The sequence below is a fragment of the Gordionus sp. m RMFG-2023 genome, chromosome 1, assembly GCF_954871325.1.
Source record: "Gordionus sp. m RMFG-2023 chromosome 1, tfGorSpeb1-WG-v2, whole genome shotgun sequence".
In the NCBI taxonomy this organism is placed as follows: Eukaryota; Metazoa; Nematomorpha; class Gordioida; order Chordodea; family Parachordodidae; genus Gordionus; species Gordionus sp. m RMFG-2023.
In genome coordinates this window covers 13027583-13055308 of record NC_088775.1, presented here as the reverse complement: position 1 = coordinate 13055308, position 27726 = coordinate 13027583, and the positions used below count along the sequence as shown (strand labels likewise).

Sequence of the window (27726 nt, the reverse complement as noted above, 5' to 3'; positions counted from 1 at the left end):
ATAAAAATGGGGAATGTATCTCGATATTGAAACTTTTTGATTTCAGTAAATTATGCTGGTTTCTCCAAGCAATCTTTATGTTGACTTCTTTATTTTTACTATAAATATAATTTAGTTAATTTTATTGCTATAAACCAATGATGTTAAATAATAATTCCTAGGCTGTAGTCAATTCTCCAGTTACTCTAATTGACGCCATTTTATCTAAACACCCATCATTCGCCGATTAAAGTGTCAATCTAGGCTAGTATTGATAGTATTGAATAAAATTGTCTTTTCATCAGAGGCCTGCAGAGGTACAATTTGCCCGGCCCGAGCCGGGTTATTTTCAAATATATTTACTTTTAATTTTTATAGCTAATAATAGCAATTTAAAAGATTTGGTTTTAAAATATAAGGGACTCGGGATTTTTTAAAAAAATTTTAAGGCCCGTGCCCGGCCCGGGTATATTTAAAAACAGGTCTCTGATATATATGCTTTTGTTAACATTTTTAGAATCGGCTGGGAAAATATTTTCTATGAAAAATCATTACAAAAAATGTATAGTAAGGCACAAGAGCTCAGCAATAATAATATCAAATTTTTGGGCAGAGTATAATGTTGTTTTTTTTATATTAAAAATACAAAATATTTACCAATTTTTTATATCACATTTATTTTTAACTTGATCATTTTTAATAACTTTTTTTCGTATTTTTACATTTCTACCATATAAAATTTAATATCGAATATGATTAGTGTAGTCATGGTTGCTTTAACTAATAAAATTAGCACGTGGCGTTTAATTAATCATTTTCACATCTAAATTTTAGTTGGTAGTGGTAAAAAAATATAATATATACAAATTATCCGGAACTGCCAATTAGTTTAAATTCGGTTTTAAAATTATTTTTTGGCTCACATGCGCAGTTTGCTTTATTAATATCAAATATGAATATTTCCAATACGGCGTTTTTATCTCCTTATTTTGAGAAAGATGATAGGAAGAGTTAGATTTGTAAAAATATCTGCAGCCTCTTTTGTAATATTTGCTTCTTTTTTCCAAGCGATATATTCGAAAGAAATCAAATAACCAAAATTTTGTTATATTTGTTTTATTGTGCGAATCCTTATCGCCTTGGACTGAATAATACTAGTTATGTTAATATTTGAATACAGTATAGAGTTGGTGATGGGGCCCTAGTTGGTATTAAACGGCTCGATTCGCGCTTTTTGTAATCGGCTCAAATCAAGCCGTTTAGTGCTTCTATTTTACAAATCGGATATTTCGTTATTCGAATTTGATTCGCAAATACCAATTTGTATGAATAAAATTTGTTGTTACTCGATATATGGAGTAACATTAATAAAAAGGTTATATCTGTAACCAATATGGACATATGATAACATTTAAAAGTTTTTGAAAAATACTACGAAACGGAAAAGTTTCAATTTTTTTGTAAGCATTATTATAATTAATATATTTGTTAATTAAACATTTCCTTATATTTCTTAACTTCCTTTATAAAATATTGTTTAACTTTCTGTACACCTTTTTGCATGGGTCGGGAATTTTTAGCTTGGCTCGATTTTATTTTTGATCATTTTATCCGCCCATAATTTTAAAAATTTTCTTCATTTTGAATAATTACTGTATTTTGTAAATTATTTCAAGGGGAAATTGAAAATGTATTTAATAAATAACACTCATGATTTTCTAACTGATTTAATATAATTTTTTTAAAAAATTTAATCGATCTGTTAGACCCAACCCTGGCTTATTTAGAACATTTTGATCTCCATGTTCCAGCTATATAGTAACCACATCTCTATGCTGTCGTTATTATAATTATAATCTAACATAAGTTAAAAAATTTGTCACCCAAATCTCTAAAATAAGTCCGCAAACGGGTTTGAACTTTTTGATTTCTTAACCGTTTTAAATTTTGATTGGTCATTATTATTGCCATATTTATCATAAATAAATACTGTTTTTTGTTTTAATCTATAAGTTAGGCATACATATATTTGTATGTGCAGTAATAATACAATAGACATTAGTTGCCTTTATGCATGGGATTTTAGTGATAATATTTTTAGAAGAAATATTTTTTCTTTATACATATTCTATTAAGTTAATCTGAGAAAGTGTTACGAACCGGGGTTTCAGGGGTTTAAAACTTAACAAATATTATCTTTATCTTTTTTTTTTGCGAACCTGAACCCGAATTCTTTATTTTTATATGAATTAAAACCGAACCAATATCGTCTGTGACCTTTACATATTTTTTTGGAAAAATTTGATTAACTAAATATCAATAAAATCTTTTATTTAAACTTATTATGATATTGATAATAATGACTACTCGTTATATGAGATAATAGATATTATTATTATAATTACATTCGCTAATATCTAATATAATGAATGGAGAGGGAAATATATTTTTTAAATAAATGTTAATATTGGATTCAAGGTCACTTGTTTATTTTTAATCAAAGATCTTGTCTTACTTTGATTTTAAATATTATAAATATTTATTTTGAAAAGTTTATCTATAAAAACCTAGTAAAAAAATCAACCATCCTTTTTTTTAACTTTCTTTTAAATCAATATTTTAATATTTTTACCAAATGAATGATTAAAATATTTTTTTAGTCCCCCCCCCCATTAATAATTTGTTTACTCTTCTTCCTTTTCCTTTAAAAAATTGCCCTTATTTACTTTTTTTAATCTAATAATTTGTTTGTTTAATTAACTCAATTTCTCAGAAAGTGATGTTTTCTTTTTTTTCCTCTTAATAACTTGTCCCTTTCTCCGAATAGCTTCTGGAGATGTTTACCTCTCCTAATAACGTTGGGTATACCTTTCTTCTCCGAAATGTTTGAATTTATTCTTTTTATCTGAATAACTGGTGATATTACTCCTGTTATCCGCCTTTTATCCGAATAAATTGATGTTTACACAAATTGAGATATTTTTACTTATATGAAAAATTTATTGTTTGAAAAAATAAGAAATTATTTAAACATAAACAATGGGTCAGAAACACATTTTTGATATAAGATCATTTTTAACACTTTTCATTGTACTTGTTCGATTGGCCCAATTAATATTTTTGTTCGATTGGCCCAATGAATATTTTTGTTCGATTGGCCCATTAATATTTTTGTTCGATTGGCCCAATTAATAATTGTTAGAGATAAAGCAATTAACGTGAGAGTAAGGGACTGCAAATTATAGGTTTTTTTAGTTTGAAATATTTTACATATAGAATTTTTATATCATCATTTATATATTATTCTCATAGCCTCAAACTATATTATTGGCTACTTTTGTAGATTTAATGGATAATCATTTTTAGGGCGCACCGATATTTTTATTTAGAAAACCTATCCTATATTTATATTTTTTAGATATTTTATGATTTTTATATTGTTAGCATCAATGTGTTTTCCTCAATGTGTTATTTTGCAACTTTAAATCATTTTTTGAGCTAGTTTTTTAAAATTTTAAAAATCTGATTTTACCAAAAATGTATTTCATCATATTTAGAATACCTACCATATGAATTTCAGACAGTTTTTTCATAAACTTATAGACTTAATATAATTTATGTTCTATTTTCCATATAGTTTTTATATAAATTATAAATGACTTAAAGGTTAACAGCACAACTGTCTACAGTTCATAAGATAAGTATTCCAAACATGATATAATATGTTTCCGGTAAAATCCGATTTTTAAATTTAACGCGCTCAAAAAATGTTCAAAGTTGTAAAATAACACATTGCCGACGTTGATCCTAACTTATATATATGATTATAATATTTTTTTTTATATTTATACAATAATTTAATAATAATAAGAACCAATAACTCAATTTATTTGTAATGATTAAAAAAATTGAATAATTTAAAATGATAGAATAGCTAAAAACTTCTATATTATTTTTTATTATCTGCATCAAGAAAAGGATTTAAAAATATCTAGAGACCTGCAGAAATACTATTTGCCCTGGTTTTTTCAAATTTTCGGGCTCGGGTTTTATATTTATGCCTGGATTATTTTAAAATATATTATTTTTAATTTTTATAGCTTGCGATTTAAAAATGGGGCTCGGCCCGGGTATTTTAAAAAAGTTAAAATACGAGCCCGGCCTGCAGGTTTCTGAAAATATCTAATGAGTCACATTTAGATAGGTACGTTAAACAGCTAGATTTAACCTATTTTATAATGACTGCCTGCAGATTTTAAGCCAAGAAAATTACTTCCAAGCTTGGAGATTTTGCCCGCAGGTGGCCATTAGCTAAAATCACCTCTACTTGATTTAGGCCGTTTAAATGAGAGGATTAAATTTTGGAGAATTTTAAAAAAAGCAATATAGACTTAACAATTCACGAAAGTTAGCAGTTTTTGTTATGACATTGCTTAAAGATGGTAAAAATCAATTGGATCGGTGAAAAATTTGTGGATGGGCACAGTTTTGAATTGATTTCTCATTTTTAAACAGTAAGTATAATGAAAATTTCTCGCGAGGAAAATACTTATAAAAATACGCGGTCAACGAATAACCTTACATTTAAACCTTTCCTTTCTAAATAACTTCGACTTAACAAGAAAATTAATATTCCTGTTATACCAAAGTTTTCCCTCCATCCACTTAAAGATTTTGCATTTTTGTAACCAATTTCTTACACTTAGAATTTTAATGACAAATAAATTTTACATAAATCAACCTTACCTTTAAACTTATACTTAAAAAATTATTTAAATTTCGTTAAATAAATGGAAACATTTATTAACCTAAACCAGCTTATAATTTTTTAAAAAATATATTTGAATTTCTATACCCCGGTAAATACCCTGGCCGGGCCGAATATTTTAAATCGATATAATATATTTTAAAAAAACCGGGCCAAGCCGCCGGGTCTGCGAGTCTCTGAAATTCATTATTTTGTAAAAAAAAGCAGGATGGTAAACAACTGCAACCTTTTGTACCCCCTAATGGGCCCCCACGTTTAGAATCATGAGTTTGAAATAATTATATTTTAAAGTTTAAAAAAAAATATAATAAAGTTATTAAAATAGTTCTCGACTTTCTCAGATTCATATAGTAAAGTTGTTAGAAGCGTATCTCTTTTTTTAAATTGAACTAAATTTTTAGTTTGGACCTTTTTTATCATGCGTTTAATTTGGAATTAGAACTAGATGTACCAATATTTTTTAACGGATCGTAGTCGGAGGATATCAATTTAATATCGGATCGGATTGGCCTCCAAAAAGTGTTATCGTTACACCCCTAATTAGTAATTAAATCTTTCGGTGTCTTTTTAATTTTTAATTCAACCATAAATAAACATGATACATTTCAAATTTTGTTTTTTATTTATAATTTCATCTAAAATAATATTTGCTTACAATTTTTAACAAACTTTTACTGGTTTTTAAAAAAAAACAAAACTAACCGACAAAATCAAGTTTTCGCTGCCCTACCTAGTAGGATTGTTAAAGAGCTTGATTCAGGTCAATTTTTAAAAACTAAGCCGATTAAGATTTTAGCCAAAATAATATTATGTATAAGTCTGGAAATTTTATCCTTAGATGGCAGAAAGGTTTGGATTTCTTATTTGCCAAATCTTGAGGCTTACATAATATTATTTTGGTTAAAATCTTGATCGGATCATTTTTAATCGACCCCAAATCTAAATTTTTAGCAATCCTACCTAGCATGCGATTCTTTTTATCCACATTTACCCACCATTATCAAATTATTTAAATCAGCTTGAAATGCTCCTCAAGATAACAAATCCTCAAAGATTTATTATCTCTTAATATATTTTTTTTGAGAAATATCTAGCAAGATTTTGATTAAATTTTACCTAAAATTCAAACAAAAAATTAAAAAATATATCACTGATCTTAAAAAAAATATTCTTCAATTTTTGTGATCTTCGAATTTTGTCAAGAAATCGTTGATTTCAAAAAATTCATTTCATTTCGTGAAACTTATATCGTAAAGTAGAGATCTGCAAAAGTAGCCGGCCTGTATACCCGGCCTATTTTTTTAAAAAAAATCGGGTTCGGGCCGGGTCGGGCTTAATATTTTAAAAAGAAATTCGGGCCAGGTCGGGACGGGCCTTGGAAATTTTTTAAAATATGTTTAGATTTTATATTGAATTTTTTATGTAAAATAAAAATATTTGATTTTATTTATAGAACTAGAAGCCATATAACATCTCTTTTATTTTAAGTAATTATAAAAATTATAAAATCGGCAAAAAATTTTTAAAAAAATTTCGGGTTCGGGCCGGGCCGGCAAAACTTTTTTTTAAAAAAAATCGGGCCAGGCTGGGCTTGAAAAATTGGGCCCGATTTAGAACACTATCGTAAAGTATTACATATAACTAACTACTTTAGTAGTTGCAATTTTGAATTTACAGTTACGACGATTATGGCAAACTCACGGAAATTGCCGTTACAACAGCTGATTTATATAAATTCCTCTTTGTCTATTTATAATCACATGACCTGTCAGATTTGATAAAAATGATTAAATTTTGATCAAATTAAATGAGAATAAACGGCGAACTCAATATTTTAGGCAGAAAAATATTGTTTAGGCCTAGAGTTATATATAGACCTTGTCTTCTATGAACAAAAAATTTTCAGGCTTGCATAATATTTTCCTGGATAAAATATTGAGTTGGCCGTTTTAAAAAAGTGGGAATATTCAATGATAATTATCAGAGACCTGCAGGCCCGGCCCTAAGCCCGGCCCGGGCCGTATTTTAAATTTTTGAAATATACCCGGGCCGGGCCTAAAAAAATTTTTTTTAAACATATCCGAGCCAGGCCTAAAAAATTTTTTTTAAAATATATCCGGGCCGGGCCTTAATATTTTTTATAAAAATTTTTACATTTTGAGTTAATAGTTATAAGATTATATTATATTATAGTTATGATTAATATAATATTGGGTGATGGTTAACACTACCTAACAACCCACAGATCGATCTAATTATTAATTTCCTGCAAATTTATTCAAAGTATTAATATATTTTTTTATAATTCATATCTAAATTTTTACAACATATTTTACCAAAACAATCAAATAAAGGAATATCTTAAATAAGCCCCAATATTCAAGTATTATTAATATATTTTTTATAATTCATATCTAAATATTTAGAATATATTTTACCAAAACAATCAAATAAAGGAATATCACTTCTTAAAGTTTGTAATACCTTTCAAAGCGAAAAGGAGAAATAAAATTGATACTTAATATAAAGCATTTTATAATTAAAAAATTTGTTTTATACAAGTATCATTTTATTTCTCTTTTTCTCTGTCCCAAATTCAAGCAACTACGTATGTAGTCAGTGACAGATCGCAAAATGACGGAAAACTATATAAAAGATTATATTAAATTACAAGAGGCTCAGGAAGTAAATGAAATACCATCGACCAGTCAAATTACGACTGTTGTTAAACAAACTGAATCGTTTTATGACAAATGGGGCGATGGTAATTCTGGTAATATGTCAATACCCGATGATGAATATTATAATTACATAAAAAATAGATAAAACATTTAAGGTGGATAATTTGTTAGAGTAGTGGGCGGCTCATCAAAGCGAATTTTCAATTTTAGCAAAATTGGCAATTCCTGCTTTAAGTGCAAGCTGTGAGCGGAATTTTTCCACTACTGGGAGAATTCTTGAAGAAAGAAGAAGTAATCTTCAACCTGAAAAGGTAGATATTCTCTTTCTTCATGATAATTTGTGACTTTTTAATATCTTTCTTGAGTATAGGGTTTCGTCAATCATGCTGGTTTTTTACTTTGCAAACTGTCAAATATTTATTGCATTTATTATATTTACCTTGAGTCATGAAAGTTTTTAATCCAACATTTTTCATTATTTTTTTTTACAATATTATATAATACAATTATCTTCTTTTGTTAAAAATTTATATTATAAAATAAATTATATTAATATTGTGCAATTAGATTATATTTTCAAAATACTATTTATTATACATGCATTTTTTTAAATAGCGATTTATTTTTATTTTATAAATTAAATAGTAAATTAAATACAATATATTATATTCTTTGCAATTTTTATAAATTATTAGTTTTATTTTTTTTAAATGTAATATAAAATATAGTATATGACAAATATTATTACCATTTTTATGAATATTAGTTTTATTTTTATAAATGCAATATAAAATATAGTATATGCTCAAAATATCCATTTTTATAAATAACAGTTTTATAATTTTTATAAATTCAATATAATATTCTCAAAATATTAGCTTTTTACATGTATTTTTTAAATAATAAGCGATAATACTCGCTGAAAAATATGGTAAAATACCTCATAGGTGAATTTTTGTATATACCAGGTCGAATATAATTTTAAAAAATTCCGAGCCGGGCCTGAAATTTTTAAATCCGGGCCGGGCCGTAAAAATTTTTTTTTTAAAATATCCGGGCCGGGCCGTGCAAATGGTACCTCTGCAGGTCTCTGATAATTATTAATTATTAAAAAAACATAATATTTTTGATTACTTTTTTGTTTATAAAAAATGTGAGACTAAAATTTTGCATTTCCCTTTATTTTGAAAAAACCGTGACATATATAAGTTGTTGGAATTTCAATTTAAAAAATTTTTTTGTTAAAATTTAATTATGCAAATTTTTTTTGCCAAAAAATATATATAAATAAACCATATAATAAACATCATAATACAAATATAAATCAAATTTAACGAAATTGAAATACATATTATTTTAAACAAAAATTTCAATTTTTTCACCTTCTAAAAATATAAGACGAAAGTTGGCGTATCAGGTCAATTCAGGGAAACTTTTATCGCAAAACAATTTTTTGGGAAACTTTTATCGCGAAGGAATTTTATAACGAAGGTAATATCTCGAAGCCATTGTCATGAATCTATTTCCGCAAAAAAACCTTAACCGTGAATTCATTTGAGCGAATACATTTTAGCGAAACCTTTATCGCGAATTTTTTACCACGAATGTTTTTTTGTGTAAAGTCATTATCGCGAGCATATTACCGCGAAATAATAAAAATAATGCGGCATTTATTTAAAGGAAATTACATATTGAATATTTATTTACTCACAAAAATTCCTAAAATCATAAACGAATGTTTTATGGAATTTTGTTACCTATTGTCTATTAAGTAAGCATATAATCTAAAACAAATCCATAAAACAATCCACATTTCTTCATAACACATTTATTCATATTTATCTATCCATTAAAAAAGAAATATATAAATATTATATCATATTTATCCCGCTTCACATGTTCTTCACTCCCACAGGTCCATTCTTCATTTCTCCCGGCTGACATCTGCTCCAATTAATCCAAAATAGCTAACAAAGGAATCCTTAAAAATCAAAACATCTGATGATCACGTTTTTCCCCTATCCACAAGGAAAAAACTCATTCACCTGTCAGAAAATGACTGACATTTTCTGTATTAAATTACATTTATTTCTTCATTTTTTCAACAGTTACAACACGCCCACCCTTCACAAGCCCAGCGTCCCTCTCTCTGTGGTGGTGTTGTATCGAATCGCCCCTTTGAATTGTATCGAATCGCCCCCTTTTATCAACTTTTAATTGTATCGACTTTGAATTGTAACGAATCATCTCTCTGCAGGGAATTTCTCGAATCGACTTCCCTTATGATGATTTATAATATAATATCTCCGATACATTTCAATATATAATCGCGGAAACACATATTATCAATAATGACATGTACATTGGAGTATCTGCCTTTATAATCTATGGAACCTTAATATGGACAATGTAATATCAGCAAAACTTAATAATTCATTCATTTTAAGACATTTGGGAAATATGAGCTATAATATACATTATTTGGGTATGATTCATGGTAATTAAGAAATAATGATTTTACATATAATAATGTAATGTGAACATATTGTCTGTGTGTGAAATGCAATTTCAACACATGTAATTTTCCTTCTGTCATGTAAAAAAAACAAAGCTACATCCTTATAAATATCTCCTAAAATGAATATAAAAATCCATCTTTAGGTAAATTGCGAAACTTTGCCGAACAAAGATTTTAAAAAAAATTACAAAACATATGTATAGAAATAAATTTAATATTTTATAGGATGTAGAAAATACAATATTTTCCATCTAGGAATTACTCAGTATCCTAAGAAAAATATACCATTTCTACCTAACTCTGCCATCACAATTAGCACAAATTCATAAAAATGTAGAATGCAAAGTAACAAAAATTGAGAATATAATGTGTTATATGATATATATGTAAAGAATTTATAATATACCTTCACAATATAAAATAATTTGAGTCTTTTCTTTAAAAAAATGTTCTTAAATAAATAGTAAATAGTGATGTGCTATAAAATTATTACAAAGATTAAAAAAATGTAATATGCAGCATAAATTTACAAAAAAAAATTTACACAAAAAAAACTTTCTCCAGTATGCAAACTAAATAATATTCTCACCTCAAGGCATACCCATCAACACGGGCTGACCTTATCTGTAAAAATATTTTCCCTTCACATCATTGCATACCATAAAAATAATATAATAATTGCAAATATAACTTTTTATAAAATTTTATAATTTTAAAAAAATATATATATATATTAAATATAAAGATTTCATAATTTGGAAAAAAAAAATATTATACATCATCTAATATATCATATAAATTCCTATCCAATTTATATATATACTAAATGCAGACACTAAATCAAAATAACTATCCACATCTAACATAGATATTATTCTGACTTCATCATACTTCAATTCCTTCAAATTATCATTCATAATTAAATATATCATATGTGTAATTCACATTACACCCTATTTCATAAAAATGGTTAATTACTTCAAAATAACCACATTAACTCACCCTCAATAGATCCTTTAATAACATATCAACCTTAATTGAAACTAAATTGCAAATACAATATATTAACATTAATTAATAATAAATGATCCCACACATGTCCATCCCTTTAAAAACCCAAAATGCATAATTATATAATACACACCTTATTACAAAAGTCTATTTCCATATATATTTTCCTAAATTTCAAATATTTAGCAATCCTTTCTGTCCTGCTGATCATGAGGTCTTTTATCTTCATATGACGGAATATCTATAACACCATTCAATGAGTTTTAAGGCATAAATAATGATCAAAATTGGATGTACAATATACATCTAGACATATAATATACCAAATATTACTGTCTTAAATACCTGATCTTATTTCCATATTCCTGCCTAATACCCATTACATACTTTCTTCTTTACTTTTGTAAGCTAAATATATAAGTATAGAAATCCTTAAACTCACCCCTTAATCTCACCTCCTGACCCCCTGTATCGTGGTTAGTACTACTGCGCTGCCAAAAATTTATCAGATAAAATATACAACAAAAATTTTGTTTTACCTTTAAAATACCGAATAACCCTGGAATCGAACCTGTAGTCGCGGTCACCAATAAAACAAATCCATAAAACAATCCATATTTCTTCATAACACATTTATTCATATTTATCTATCCATTAAAAAAGAAATATATAAATATTATAAATCATATTTATCCCGCTTCACATGTTCTTCACTCCCACAGGTCCATTCTTCATTTCTCCCGGCTGACATCTGCTCCAATTAATCCAAAATAGCTAACAAAGGAATCCTTAAAAATCAAAACATCTGATGATCACGTTTTTCCCCTATCCACAAGGAAAAAACTCATTCCCCTGTTAGAAAATGACTGACATTTTCTGTATTCAATTACATTTATTTCTTCTTTTTTTCAACAGTTACAACATAATCTTTATCTGATACGATAAATTATTTATCAACCAATATCTTTCAGGGCTCTTCTCACGCATAGTTGTAAAAACGGATGGCATATTTGGTTCAAGTTTTTATCGCAATAAATCCCCCCTCCCAACTTAAAATTTCAAAATGTTCTTTTTTCCATTAAAGCTTAGTTTGAACAAATATTTTAGAAATTTTTTCAAGATAAAAAAATAATAAAAGTTAAGAATTTTTGTTGATTTTCTCAGAATATTTTTAGAAATTATAGAAGATTTTGCCAAGTAATTTTTTAAAAAATTTTCTCAGAATTATTTTATTCGATTTACCAAATTATTATGATATAGAGTAATGATTAATTTTAAAACTCAAAAAATCTTACTTATGCACTTAAATAAAATAAATAGAAAATATCTGAGCAATATTTTATATTTTCTAAGAAATTCAATTCTGAGAAAATTAAAATTTTTACTTAGCAAAATCATCTTTTGAAAATTCTGTAAAAATTACTTTAAGTAGTTTTAATTCTGAGTAACTATGAATATGCTGTAGCACTAACCTACATTTATTGTAGTTAAGCATTTTGGTTTAAACTACAGAATTAGCTTATGAAAAGTTTGGCAAACTTCATGCAGGCTGCGCCAGCAATATTAGATTCAGATTCCTATTATATTTTGAACTATAAAGAAAAGATTAAAAAAAAGATCGTAAAATCATAAGATTCAAAATATTTTGAATTAGAGAAATCCCTTATTTCACTTAGATGTAATTTATTTTTGAATCATCATTCAAAATTCGATTAAGACAATAGTTTATAACTCGCGAGCGACTAAATCAGTCGACTAAGTTAATCAATTTAGTCGGCTTAGTTGACCCATTTAGTCGACTAAATCGAATTTTTGACCCTAACTTGCATCACTTAGTCAGGGTAATAATATTTATAAACATTTTAAATTGGGATTTCAATGAAGATGAACTATAGAAAAATAACAATTGTCATATAATCTTTATTTTTTTGACGCAAATAGATAAAAAAAATAAATTGTAAACATATAGATTGAGATTTTAGGGAATATCCACAGAAAAGTTATAATTTTATAATCCTTATTTTTAAACTTAAAAAAAATAAATTTTAACAAGTTAATTTGAGATTTTAGGGAAGTTGAACCACAGGAAAGTGACAGTTGTCATAATCGTTATCTTTAAACTTTTTTGAATCAAATGGGTAAAAAATTTATAAACATGTTAATAAGATTTCAGGAAGATGTACCATAGAAAAATGACAATTGCCAGAATCGTTATTTTTAAGAATTTTTGAATTTATTTGGTAAAACTAGTGAGTTTTGAGCCCACGCTCGCCCATCTAAGGGGCGGAAGGGTAAATAATTTTATAAAACTGACTAGCGGGCGGGTTAAATAATTTTTAAACTCTTCACATATTAAATAAGTTATAAACAACAAAATGAATTTTAACAAAAATTTATTGATTTTTAAAATCAAAGTAAATTTTGTCGAATTTAAATTTTTCTCTACATTTTTTAAACAAATATATCGTTTTATAAATATCATTAGGTAAAAATCATACTATACTTATAACATTACCCATAGACAGCGGTGGGGGGGGGGATCCCCCTACCGTAGAAACAATATTTCAAAAAATATAAAAGGTTATCATAAGATGTTAATTTCAAAGTAATCTTAATCTATTTAAATTAAAATTATTTAAAATAAAGTTATTCTTTAAGTTAAATTTTATCTCACAGAAATTTTAAGTTTATTTACTTACATTATTTAATCTTAAACATAATGGATATAAGAAAATTTTTTTAATCAAAAATAAATCATTTAATTATTTCTATTAATAACTGTTGATTAGGTAAATTTCTAGTGTGTATTTAATGTTCAGATATCCAAATTGACAGAATTTACTGAATAGAATAAAAGCATTCGACATCAAGCTGTTATAGCTTTTTTGGATCTAATTGGTCTATTTTGAGTGCCCTTGGAGTGTAGAAATATCAGAATGGGCTCTAAACCTGATATTTCACCTGAATCAGATATATTATTAGATTCAACACAACTAAATATCAATTCTAAATTATAAGTTAATCCCAATTTTAATATGTACAAAAAATATTCAATATTTTTAGTAATTTTAATATCTTGAATTCAAATTGTAATAAATTGAGAAGACTGGTGTCAGGTTTGGGCAGAGTACTTATTAGCCATTTTAAAGCAGAGATTATTTTAAATAAAAAAAAATCCAACTAAATTTATAAAAATATTAGAAGCAGTAGCACGAATGACAATAGATATTTTATTTTTTGTAAGGAATTAGGATTAATAAGATGCACTCACAGAACGTGAAAGGATAATACTCCTGGTGTTTTTCATATTTCTTAATCAATTTCTATCTTAGAGAATTTGCTAATCTATTTTTGTAGCCCTTAAATTTTTTATGGGCAATATTACCCCGGCCTCCTAAGCATCATCCTTTTGCAAAATAAAATATTTCATTTATTAAAATATAAAAATAAACAAAAATGCTTGTGAATTTAATTTATTTATGTTTTTTGTTTTATATGTATTATGGCGCCACATATCATTTATTTTTACATTGTTTTATTTTTAGAATTAAAAAATATAAATAACAAAATATGTTTAAAAATTTTTTTTACATATAAAACAAATTATAATAAAATATCATAAAAACCGAAAAGAAAATAAGAAGTAAAAAGCAGTCTAGGATAACTTTTTGGAAAGTAAACTTAATTTTTTTTTAAACCTGCACTAGTGTTAAATTACATAACTTTGACCATCTCAATTGTTAGTCTAGCTTTTAGCCTAAAAAATTGAATTAAGCCTGGAGATTTGATTGAAATATTTTTGGTTAAAAACATGACTACGCTGTTTTATAGTTGGCTATAGTTAGGTATTTTAACACTACCCTGCATTACGAATCTTATGAATGCTACTTTACTACTAATCTAATCTATCGTAAAAATTATTACGATATAAGATTTTAAATATTTAGTATAAATTGAGCTTTTGACAAAAATTTTTTTAAAAAATTATCATAAAACATTGAATACAAATATGTTCCTTTAAAAGAAAATTTTATAAATATATAGCATTCATGGTAGCATGATGCTTCATATATCCGACATGCCTTTTTTGCAGTGTTCGCAGATTTCAATTTTGATGGGCAAAACTTATAAATAGTACGAATAGATTGGGGTAGATTTTCCCTTTCTACCAATTGGGTTATCTCTGATATTTCCATATATAGGGTCGTTTTGACTTATCTTAATTTTTATGAGCAGTGTTTTAGTTCTAATGACGATAAAATAAAAATTAAATAATAGGGAAAAAAATTATTTGCAAGCGCATCTAAATATACTAATTTGGATATTGGTCAAATGCGCTCTGTAAATCGTAATATTTACAAATGTGTAGTATTACTCCAGGGTTAAGTATTTAACATGTTCCTTGCAAAGTTTATTTTTTTAAACTTTTATCCTGATAAACTATTTTTGAATTTTTTTTAGAATTTAATTTTCGAATCGAATGTTTGATGAATCAAATCGAATAATGTTTTTATTATTCGTATGAATACGAATAAGAAGTTATTCGAATCTTACGATAAAAATAATACAAATATTTGATCTAATTGAAACGAATAATGCAAATATTCGATTCGTATTTTGGAAGGTATAGGTAATAAAAAAAAACCTGAAAGTAATTTGACCTGCTTCTTATAGTAATTTAAATATTTGTTAAAATGAATATATTTACCAAATTTCAAGATGATTGATTTGATATTTTTTAAAATATTTGCAATTTGTTGAGCTTGGAGGGTATGGGGTAGTTTCGGACGGAAAACGAAAAAATATGCTTGAGCCAACAATTATTTCGCATATTGAAATAATAGCTTAATGACGGAATATCCCACTCATATAATTATTTTTGTTAACAGTAATTTTTTCACAAAATTTTAGTACATTAAATCAAAAATTTCCAAATAGCGCCTCTTTCTCCTATATTTTTTTAAGTATTATATTTATATACCGCGTATTAAGGTAAAGATCATAATAATTCTGATTTTTTTGCTGCATTACTTTGATAATTTTCAATGGTGTTTTAAATTATATAAACAACACAATATACAAAACAAAATGAGATAGGTCATTAACAGCTAAAAATTGCCAATTTTACTTATAAATTCTCTAAAATAGTATTGATAATGATATATGTTTAGAGTAATAGTTTTTTATAACATTTATATAACATCTGCGTGGTATAAAACGTTAAAAATTAGCGAATATGAAAATTGTCACTTTTCCATGGTTCATCTTCATTGAAATTTTAATTTAACATGCTTGCAATTTATATTTTTACTCATTTACTTCAAAATAATGAATATGACAAAAATTAGCAAATATGAAAATTATCACTTTTCCATGGTTCATCTTCATTGAAATTTTAATTTAACATGCTTACAATTTAGATTTTTACTCATTTACTTCAAAATTGAAAAATAATGAATATGACAATTGTCCTTTTTAGGGCTGTGCCGATATTAAATATCGGATCGGTGCCGATATTTAGCGTTTTCCGAAAATATCAGATCGGGCCGATACCTGTAAAAACTCCGATCCGATCTTCTTACTTTTCTTTTTTTTGTTATTTTATGTTATGTATATTTATTACATTATTATAATATTTTCTAAATTTTATTTCTTTTTTAAAATAAGGAAGGAACACCCAAAGTTTTATTTATTTTAAATCTTTTTTAATAACGTCAATTTTTTTATTTATACTTTAAATAAAAGTATTTTTTTAAATATGGTATCTGAATTATGGAAATATTTTACAAAAGACAAAGATAATTTTGCAAAATGCGTTATCTGCGGAATCATCTGAGTCTGCCTTCAGTACAGCAGGAGATATAGATAGTCCATATCGTAGAAGCTTATCCCCAGAAAATCTAGAGGCTCTCATATTTATTAAAAAATCTAATATATTATAATTTTATATATTAAATATTACAATTTTATCATTCCAACATAAAATGGATATATATATTTTTTTATTATAGTCTTAATTGTAGAAATAAAAAAAATTCATATTTCGATTTTTTACATAAAAAATATTGATTTCTTAATTACATTTGATTCAAACGGGGGTGATTAAAAATCAGTAGAAATATCGGATCGGTTTTGAGGCAAAATCGGATCGGATAGGTGAAAAATATGTGGATCGGCACAGCCCTAGTCCTTTTCTATGGTTCATCTCCCTAAAATCTCAATTATTTTTACCCATTTGCTACAAAAAAGTTTAATAACGATTATGACAATTGTCACTTTTCTCTGGTAGATCCTCGCTGAAATACTATTGACATGTTTATAATTATATATTCTTACTCATTTGCGTCATAAAACTTAAAAAATAAGGATTATATGACAATTGTCACTTTTCTATGATTCATCTTCACTGAAATCTTTATGTTTACAATTTAATTTTAACCTTACTATACAGTGATGCAAATTCGGCTCTGAACTTCCGTTTATTCGACTGGGTAAACTAGGCCGACTAAATGGTTCGACTAAGCCTAATAAATGGATCCACTTCAGCCGATTTCCTCGACCGACAGTCGGAAGAACTCGACTAATTAACAACACTAAACAATTATCGCAGTATTGACCTCGTGATATTAAATTCGCTATAATATCTTCGCGATATATTTCTATTTTTTGCTATATTGTCTTCACGATTTGGATTTCGCGATAATTACTTCGCTATAAAAGTTTCTGTAATATATTCACATCGCTATAAAAAATTCGCGATTTTCGCTAAATTGACATGAAACCTTGGCTATCATATTACATTTTTCTCTAGGCAATATTTTTCTCAAAATTAATATCTTTGAAAGTACAAATTATTTTTTAAAAGATTTGGAATTTAACAAAAATTTAATTTAAAAAAAACTTGTTTAGGCTGTGTCCTAAATATCAAAAATTGCATAAAAATTATCTCGCGCAATTTGCGCGAATTTAACGAAAAAAATAATATAAGCCATTTTTAATGGAAAATTAAAATGATGGCCTAAATGATTTTTTCGATTTTGCGCAAATCACATAATTCTTAAAAGTTATACGATTCGTAAAACTTTAATCATTTTTTCCTTAAACTTTTACAATTTGAGGGATTAAAATGGCAACCGAATATTTATTAATGGAAAATATTAGAAGATATAGATATTTATGGTGCACTAGTGATCTAAAATATAGAGACACCGCTGCTAGCAAAATCAAATTAGAAGAGATTGGTAAGAACTTTGATCTTACATATGAAGAAATAAAGAAAAAATTTTCTGGAATAAAGGCAAAATTTAATAAAATTTATGTTTTTATGTTTAACTATAGCGGTGTCTATAGACTCCAAATTTATAAGAATGTAGTTGAATGTTTCCACATGCATGTGGAACATCTGACGAAATTTGTCAGGATAAGATGGAATACTATCAAATATTTTAAAAAGTCCTTGATCTCTAGAATTAATACATATAATATAAATATAATATAAAAAATAGAAATTGTAAATCATTCATATCAAACATTTTAAAATTGAAAATAAATGTATGAATCGGGACATGTTTCGTATCTCCCAAATCTCCAAGAAATTTTTTTTTTGATTTAGGACACAGCCTTAGGCAGACATTCTCAAGAAATTAAAATCCTTGAAGAACTTTTCAAACTTTGATTTTTGTTATCAAAATAAATTTTTTGAGGAAATTAAATTTAGTATTGCTAAACGGCTCTATTTCACCCTATTTTTTAAAACGGCTAACTCAATATCTTCTCAAGAAAAATTTCGCCTAAGCCTTAAAATATTTCTAATAGATATCCAAACCTTTGCACCTATGATCAAAATCTTCAGGCTTTCATACTATTTTTTAAATAAGATATTGATTTCGCCTTTTTTCAAAATCGACTTAACAACACTACATGAAATAATTGTCAAGCCAGTTTTTATTAGAAAGTTATCGTATTATAAAGTTAAAAAAGGTATTCATTCTTATATTTTTTTTTATAGAAATGTATAGATTATTTATTCCAATAGGGGCTAGACGCGGTTGCAAATGTTACTGTCATAATTAGCCAGAAAAATATTGTATAAGTCTCGAGATTTCGATAATATATGCCTAGACCTTTGTTCCTTCTATGAGCAAAATCTTGAGGCTTAAGTAATATTTTTCTGGACGAAATATTGAGTTAGCCGTTTTTAAAATTCGGCTCAAAACGAGCCATATAACAACACTACCTTAAATATCCAATAAGCTAAATTGTGTACAGATCAGGGGCGTCGTTAACTATGTGCTTGGGATGTGAAGCCACAATTTTTTTAAATGGATTAGCACTTTCTTAATAAGCTTGAGTTTTAAAAACGGCTCACCCATATTAGCCACAAATATTAAAGCCTAGAGATTTTGCTCATATATAATGGCTTGGAAACTAAATCTCTGAGCTTTAATTTTTTTGACTAAATAACTGGATAAGCCTTTTTTAAAATCGAGTCTTTTAACAACACTATTAGCACCCAATTGGTATTTTATTTTAATATTTTTCTTACGAAAGTTTATGGTATAAGGTATTATTTTTCTTGTGGCATCATAATATTATTTTAATTTCCTTCCTTTCGCTGCAAAAAAAAATGATGTAAAATAAAGATTATATTATATGAAAATGGTATATAAATCTATTTATAATTAGTTATTTTTAATTATATTGAATTATTATTATTAAAATCCTACATATCAATAGAAATCAAAATCTAAACAAAAATATTTTTGTAAATTTTATAAGAAAATCTAAAAAAATGAAAAGTTTAATATTTTATTTAAATAGCTTTCTTACGAAAGTTTATGGTTTAAAATATAAATATGATTTTTCTTGTGGCATTAAATCATTATATTAAATTTCCTTCCTTTCGCTTTAAGCAAAACAAAATGATGAAAAATAAAGATTATATGACAATGTGTTGATTTATTATAAAACATTTTCATATATTTGTAACAACTTTCTTATAAAATTGTTTGACTTGAGCTCCGTGAAGTTGGCCGAAGATTTGGAAGCACTAACGATGAATCATATGTAATTTATTAGTGCTTCAATCCGTATAGTAGCCAAATTTAAGGAAAAAAAGTTATAAGCAAAAATAAAAATTTGTGCCAACTTCACGCTTAAAAGTTGATTGAAAGCACTAACGATGAAACTTATATCATTCTTTAGTGCTTAGTTAGTAGAGGTTAGTGCATTCACTTTTGTAGCCGAATTTAAGAATAAAAAGTTATTTGCGAAAAAAACAAAAATAAACAAACATTGGCGACGTGCCAAAACAAAAACTATAGTAGTACTAAACATTAGGTTTTCGCCATTATTTAATGCTTAATTAATGTATTTAAATTCCGTTATTAATTTGGTTAACCGCCATATGGGAAAAAAATTATTAGCTAAATAAAAATTATGACGTCGCGATTTATGAACTTTTGGTAGCACTAATGATGAAACTTATATCATTCTTTAGTGCTTATTTAGTAGAGGTTAGTGCTTCAATCACTTTTGTAGCCGAATAAAAAGTTATTGGCGAAAAAAACAAAAAAAACAAATATTGGCGACATGCCAAAACAAAAACTAGAGTAGTACTAAACATCCCGTTTTTGCCATTATTTAGTGATTAATTAATGTATTTAAATTCCGTTATTAATTTAGTTAACCGCCATATGGAAAAAAAGTTATAAGCTAAATAAAAATTATGACGTCACGATTTAAGCGTGAAGTTGGCCGAACTTTTGGAAGCACTAACGATGAAACTTATATCATTCTTTAGTGCTTCGTTAGTAGAGGTTAGTGCTTCAATCACTTTTGTAGCCGAATTTAAGAATAAAAAGTTATTTGCGAAAAAAAAACAAATAATGGCGACGTGCCTAAACAAAAACCATAGTAGTAGTTAACATTCGGTTTTCGCCATTATTTAGAGCTCAATTAGTAAATTTGAATTCCGTAATTAATTGGTTAACCGTCGTATGAAAAAATCGTAATGGGCTAAAGAAATATTTAGAGGTCAAATTTAGGCCAGAAAATTATGAAAGCACTAACGATGAAATTTATATCATTCTTTAGGGTTTCCTTGGTAGAGGTTAGTGTTTCAATTACTTTTGTAGCCGAATTTAAGAATAAAAAGTTATTTGCAAAAAAAAACAAAAATAACAAAAATTATAGTAGTAGTTAACATTCGGTTTTCGCCATTATTTAGAGCTCAATTAGTAAATTTGAATTCCGTAATTAATTTGGTTAACCGTCTTTAATAAAAATTGTAATACGCTAAAGAAATGTTTAGAGGTCAAATTATGGCCAGCAATTTTAAAGCACTAATGATTAAATTTATATCCTTCTTTAGAGCTTCCTTAGTAGAGGTTAGTGCTTCAATCAGTTTAATTAAAATAAAAAAGTTATTAACAAAATAAACAAAAATATATCAGCGACAAACATTTTATTTTTACCATTATTTTGTACTTATTTTGTAAAATTTGAACCCTAATTAGTTTGATTCAAAACCCCAAGTAATTTAAAAATGCATATTGTCTTTTTGCACTTAGCCTATCAATTGTTTCCGAAGATCGTCTGCCATATTAGAGTAATATAATGTTTCAGAACCTTATATATATTAAGGTTCCCAAAATACATGAATATAACCAAGTCACAAAATAGTATTTCCACTACTGCCTAAATGGGTCCATTGAACCCCATTCTTGTGTAATAATTATATAATTTTTATTATTTTATTGTAGCAACTACATTTTTTCTCCAGCATCTATTTATATTTTATATATTTTTATAATCCTTAGCCTATTATAAGTTTTTATAAAGACGGTTAACCAATAATTACGGAATTCAAATTTATTAATTGAGCTCTAAATAATGGCGAAAACCGGATGTTAACTACTACTATAGTTTTTGTTTTGGCACGTCGCCATCATTTGTTTATTTTTGTTTTTTTCTCAAATAACTTTATTCTTAAATTCGGCTACAAAAGTAATTGAAGCACTAACCTCTACTAAGGAAACCCTAAAGAATGATATAAATATCTTTCATAATTTTCTGGCCTAGCTCTAAATATTTCTTTAGTTCATTACGATTTTTTCATACAACGGTTAACCAAATTTATTACGGAATTCAAATTTACTAATTGAGCTCTAAATAATGGCGAAAACCGAATGTTAACTACTACTATGGTTTTTGTTTAGGCACGTCGCCATTATTTGTTTTTTTTTCGCAAATAACTTTTTATTCTTAAATTCGGCTACAAAAGTGATTGAAGCACTAACCTATACTAACGAAGCACTAAAGAATGATATAAGTTTCATCGTTAGTGCTTCCAAAAGTTCGGCCAACTTCACGCTTAAATCGTGACGTCATAATTTTTATTTAGCTTATAACTTTTTTCCATATGGCGGTTAACTAAATTAATAACGGAATTTAAATACATTAATTAATCCCTAAATAATGGCGAAAACCGGATGTTTAGTACTACTCTAGTTTTTGTTTTGGCATATCGCCAATATTTGTTTATTTTTGTTTTTTTCGCCAATAATTTTTTATTCTTAAATTCGGCTACAAAAGTGATTGAAGCACTAACCTCTACTAACTAAGCACTAAAGAATGATATAAGTTTCATCGTTAGTGCTTTCAATCAACTCTTATGCGTGAAGTTGGCACAAATTTTTTTTTTTGTTTATAACTTTTTTCCTTAAATTCGGCTACTATACGGATTGAAGCACTAAAAAATGACATGATTCATCGTTATTTTATTGGTTATGAAAGGTAAACTATTTGAATTAGATAGTCTTGTGATTAGTGAATACATGTATATATATTATAATTAATTATAGCAGAAGCCCAGTCCCAGGCAAAACTGGCCGAAAGCTCGTTAAAGGGGAGTATGGGGGGGAATATATAGAGTTTAAAAAATTATAGAAATTTTTTTAAGAAATAAATTGCTGCCGTCAGTAGAAATTACCAAAAACGTCCAATTTTATATTTTGCGCGACCCTTTAAAAATTTACACCTACATAACATTGACCTTAACTTCTTCAAAAAAAAATTAAATTTTTTAAAAAAATAAGATAACCATCGCAACAAATATTATCGATTTTTTAATTATTTTGAACATAATTTCATTTTAAAATATTTAAAGAATTATTTTAAAATGTCTCTTTACTTAAAAAAAATATTAAAAAGTTTTTTTAAGCCAAAATTTATTTATAACTGGCCCAAAATTTAAAGTACCTACTAAATAAAAATTAAGTGTTCAATTATTTTTAAATACATTCTAAATAAACTTGAAAATTAATTAATTTCCTAAAAAAAATATCTAATGATCGTTACAAAATATAAAATATTACATCATTCTTGAAACCTTAAAATATATGGGTTTTTGTGTCCCGGGTCTCACATACACATCTTATCTAGCGGATTAGTTACAGCTGCTGATCCGATGGAGGTATTTGAAATCTTAATGCTGTTCTTAAATTTTTTTAAACCAAAATTTGAAAGAAAAATAAATTGTATCTCACAAAGATCTCGCATTCCTTCTACTACTTTTTCGATATTTGATCAAGGGCTTCACTAGATTTTCCACCGAGGTTCGGGAGGGAGGTGGCGGGGTTTGAAATCTAAAGATTTGTATTTTCTTAGTTAGTGACGTCATTCATTTTTATAAGATTGGGGGAATTTTTTGGATTCAAATAATTTTCTTTTTTTTAAACTCAGTGACGTCTTTAAAACTTTACGTAAAATTTATTTCCAAAAATTTAAGCCTGGTTTTTTTCTTTTGAAATGAATATCGATAATATAATTTTTTTTTATTTAAACAACGTATATTTTGTTTATTTTTTTGTATTAAATTTATATTTTCTTGAAAGAAAAAAAAAACAACTTGCATTTTAATTTTTTTTCTCTCTTCTAATGTTATGCTATTTTAAGATATGTTTATGAATATTGACCATTATTTTGTTTATTCTCGTTTACTCATAAAAATAATTGGGCATTTTAAAATATTTTGTTTTTTCTATTTTAATCCCACAGACGGACAGTATTAAATATTCAATCAACGCAAATACAAACCATCATTCACTCATTCATTTTTTTGCAACCTTTTTAATAAAATAATTCTCACATTGAAATTCTAACGTAATAATAGTTTACTATGACGAAATGCATTGAAGATACAAAACTATCCAGTAATCTGCGCATTCTGACCCCACCCCAATACGATCGCTTAATTGATCTATTAAATTCTCAGGTTCATATCCATCCACACGGTCCAGGAGCCGAATTATTTCCTACGCTTAGTGTTCGGCTCGGGAATGCCGTGGAACGTGTTCACAAGCGACTTTCCGACGTAGGGGTCGACGTAACTGATGTTAGGGTCAATGGCGGAGCCGCCTGTCACGTCATAGCCCACGAAACAAATAGGCATCTTGATAATAAGTCCAGTAATTTGGAGAAGCGCTCAAATATTGGTAGCCATAAAAACCCGTCCTACAACGACTTGGATTTGATATACCTCGTGCGTCTACAAGGAGCCAAAGATATGGATCGTATCAAGAACGTCGTGTTGGAAACCCTGTTCGCACTTTATTGCGAATCCTCTCACAGTCCGGCCCTGGAAAGTAGCAACACCAACGACTATGATAGTGGTAATAATAGTGATAATAGTGACGATTGCCCAGATAGTAAGCAACCAATAGGCCAGAAGATATCAATTAATAGTAACAACATTAATCGTTCGCTTCTGCAGGAGATGTACGTGCATAAGATGGTCAAGGTGAGCTCGGGCGGAGACCTGTGGAGCCTAATAGCGCTCAACAATAGGGACGGGCGGAATTTAGAGTTCAAATTCGTCAGTAGCATGAAGAGGCAGTTCGAATTCAGCGTCGATTCATTCCAAATCATTTTGGACCCCCTCCTCAAAAATTACCGCCAGGAAAAAGCTATTCCAACTCACCAACCGCCCCTAGACATTGTGTGCGAGAGCATGTACGGCGATTTCGACCGATCCGAACGCCATTTACGCCAAAAACTGATTGCAACCGTCAGGCCCGAGGAAATTCGCGGCGGGGGCCTGCTCAAATACTGTCACCTGTTAGTTCAGGGTTACGAGCCCGAGGACTACGATGATATTAAATCCCTCGAAAAATACATGTGTTCTCGATTTTTCATCGATTTTGGTGACCTCCGCAAGCAGAAGGACAAACTCGATTCGTACCTGCATAACCATTTTCTCAAGGACCCACATTCGTTGTACAATTATTTGCTCACGCTCTACCGCGTAGTGGACCATAGTACGGTGTGTTTGATGGGGCACGAGAGGCGTGAAATACTCAAGTTGATCGAAAAGTTTTTTTACCAGGTTTATTACAACGTTTACAGCTATAATCTTCTTCACGATTCGACCAACATCAAAGATAATTTTAAATATAAATATTATAGGCCCAAGAATTTTTCAAATATTCCCCCGGTTTATTTACCGCCATCTAGTGCTCAACATTATATTCAGCCCATTTTTTGTTCATTTCAACCAATTTCGCAATACTATCAGCAACCATTCTATTTTATACCTATCGTTAATCATAATCATCCACCTCCGCCCGTTTCCTATTCTGCGAAATGTACTTGTATACAATATGCATGAAAATGAATTATAAGAATATTTTTTTTAAAAATCAATCTCGAATTTTATTATATATTTTTTTACATTAATATATTACATATTTTTTAGACATTTGTTTTTTATTATTATTATATATCCTTTGTAAATAATTTAATCACTTGCTAATCTTATTTTTCTGTTAGATATTTAATCGTATAAATATTTATTCAAACTCGATTAAAATTAGTCTCAGATTAAAATTAGTCTCAAAAAGCCCATTAAAAGGTGCTAATAAATATTTAAAAAAAACCATGTGATATAGGATTTAGCCTTTATAATTTTAATATTAATTTTTGTGACATCTTTTTTTTACATATATATTACTATATTAAAAGAAATTATACAAAAAAAATACATAATCAAAAATTAACAATTTTTTAGAGATATATGTACAAATATGAATTGATTTTAAATACATACCAATACATTATATATAATGGGATTACATACATATTCCCGATTTTTATTATAAATCATATAACTTTTTATTACACAATTAACTCTTGTACATAATTACATTTTTTTTAGAATAAAGATTAGATCACAAATGAAATTTTATTGAATTTTTTTAGCTAATATTATTAGTAAGAGTGTGCTTTGATATCGAATTTTGAAGCCTAATTGAAAATTAATTACATCAAAACCCGATTCATATTTTTGCGTCTTTCGATTTTTTTCTTCTATGTAACACTTTTTTGAAATGCTATGGCTATTCAATCAAAGCACAACCAATGATATATATGTTAGAGTCAATGTGTTATTTTCGGCAATGTACACATTGCCTGATTTTTTTAGGCAATGTGTTACGGTGGTAGGCAGGGTGAATTAGTTATTTATGCAATGTGTACATTGCCTAAATAATCAGGCAAAGTGTACATTGCCTGGTTTTTTTAGGCAATGTATTTTATTTTATAAATTTATTATTTATTTGAGAGATTAATTTATTATTTAATTGATATTAATTTAATATTTATTTGAGAGGAATTTATTATTTATAAATTTATTATTTTTATAAGTTAAAGATTTTATTAAATATATTTTTAAGTAATATTTTTAAGATTGTCAATATTTTTTATATATTTTATTTACGTACTTTTTTTCTACATCTTTTGATCGTAAATATTTTTGAATATATTTTTATTAAAGGATTTTTAATATATATATTTGATTAATTTTTTTTAATTTGTTATATTATTATTTTTAATATTTTTGATTGATAATTGTTTTAAAAATAAATATTAATTTTTTAGGTACTTATTATCTGATACATCTTTGATCGTAAATATTTTAATTTTTTACGTACTTTTTTTCTGGTACATCTTTTGATCGTAAATATTTTTAAATATATATTTTTTTTAAAGGATTTTTAAAATAGTACTTTTTTTTCTGAAAATTATGTTTTGTAAACATGTTATATTAAAATTTCAGTTAAGATGTACCATAGAAAAGTGACAATTGTCATAATCGTTATTTTTGAACTTTTTTGAGTTTTTTTAAAGTAAATTGGTAAAAATATATATTGTAAAGTTAAATTAAAATTTCAGTGAAGATGTACCAAAGAAAAGTGACAATTGTCATAATCGTTATTTTTAAACTTTTCTGAATTTTTTTAAAATAAATAGCATGTACCATAGAAAAGTGACAATTGTCATAATTGTTATTTTTGAGTTTTTTTCAAATAAATAGCATTGTAAACAAGTTAAATTAAAATTTCAGTGAAGATGTATCATAGAAAAGTGACAATTGTCATAATCGTTATTGAACTTTTTTGAAGTAAATAGGTAAAAATATATATTGTAAACAAGATAAATTAAAATTCCAATGAAGATGTACCATAGAAAAGTGACAATTATCATAATCGTTATTTTTGAATTTTTTTAAAGTAATTGGTAATAATATATATTGTAAACAACTTAAATTAAACATAGAAAAGTGACAATTGTCATATAGTTATAAACAAAATTCCCTCAAAAAAGTTCAAAAATAACGATTATGACAATTGCCACTTTTCTATAGTACACTTTCACTGAAATATTAATTTAGCATTTTTACAAAACATATTTTTACCTATTTACTTTAAAAA

General features: G+C 27.0%; 1 protein-coding gene across 1 annotated transcript in view; it reads left to right on the top strand.

The window, feature by feature from the left end:
• Positions 1 to 26054, top strand: part of LOC135922575 (terminal nucleotidyltransferase 5C-like) — a 32678-nt gene extending 6624 nt beyond the window's left edge. Inside the window, exon 2 of the mRNA XM_065456975.1 lies at positions 24017 to 26054. Within this exon, the coding sequence (XP_065313047.1) occupies positions 24138 to 25625 (1488 nt within the window). The 5' untranslated portion in view covers positions 24017 to 24137 and the 3' untranslated portion in view covers positions 25626 to 26054. The remainder of the gene's footprint in view (positions 1 to 24016) is intronic.
• The last annotated feature ends 1672 nt before the right edge of the window (positions 26055 to 27726 follow it).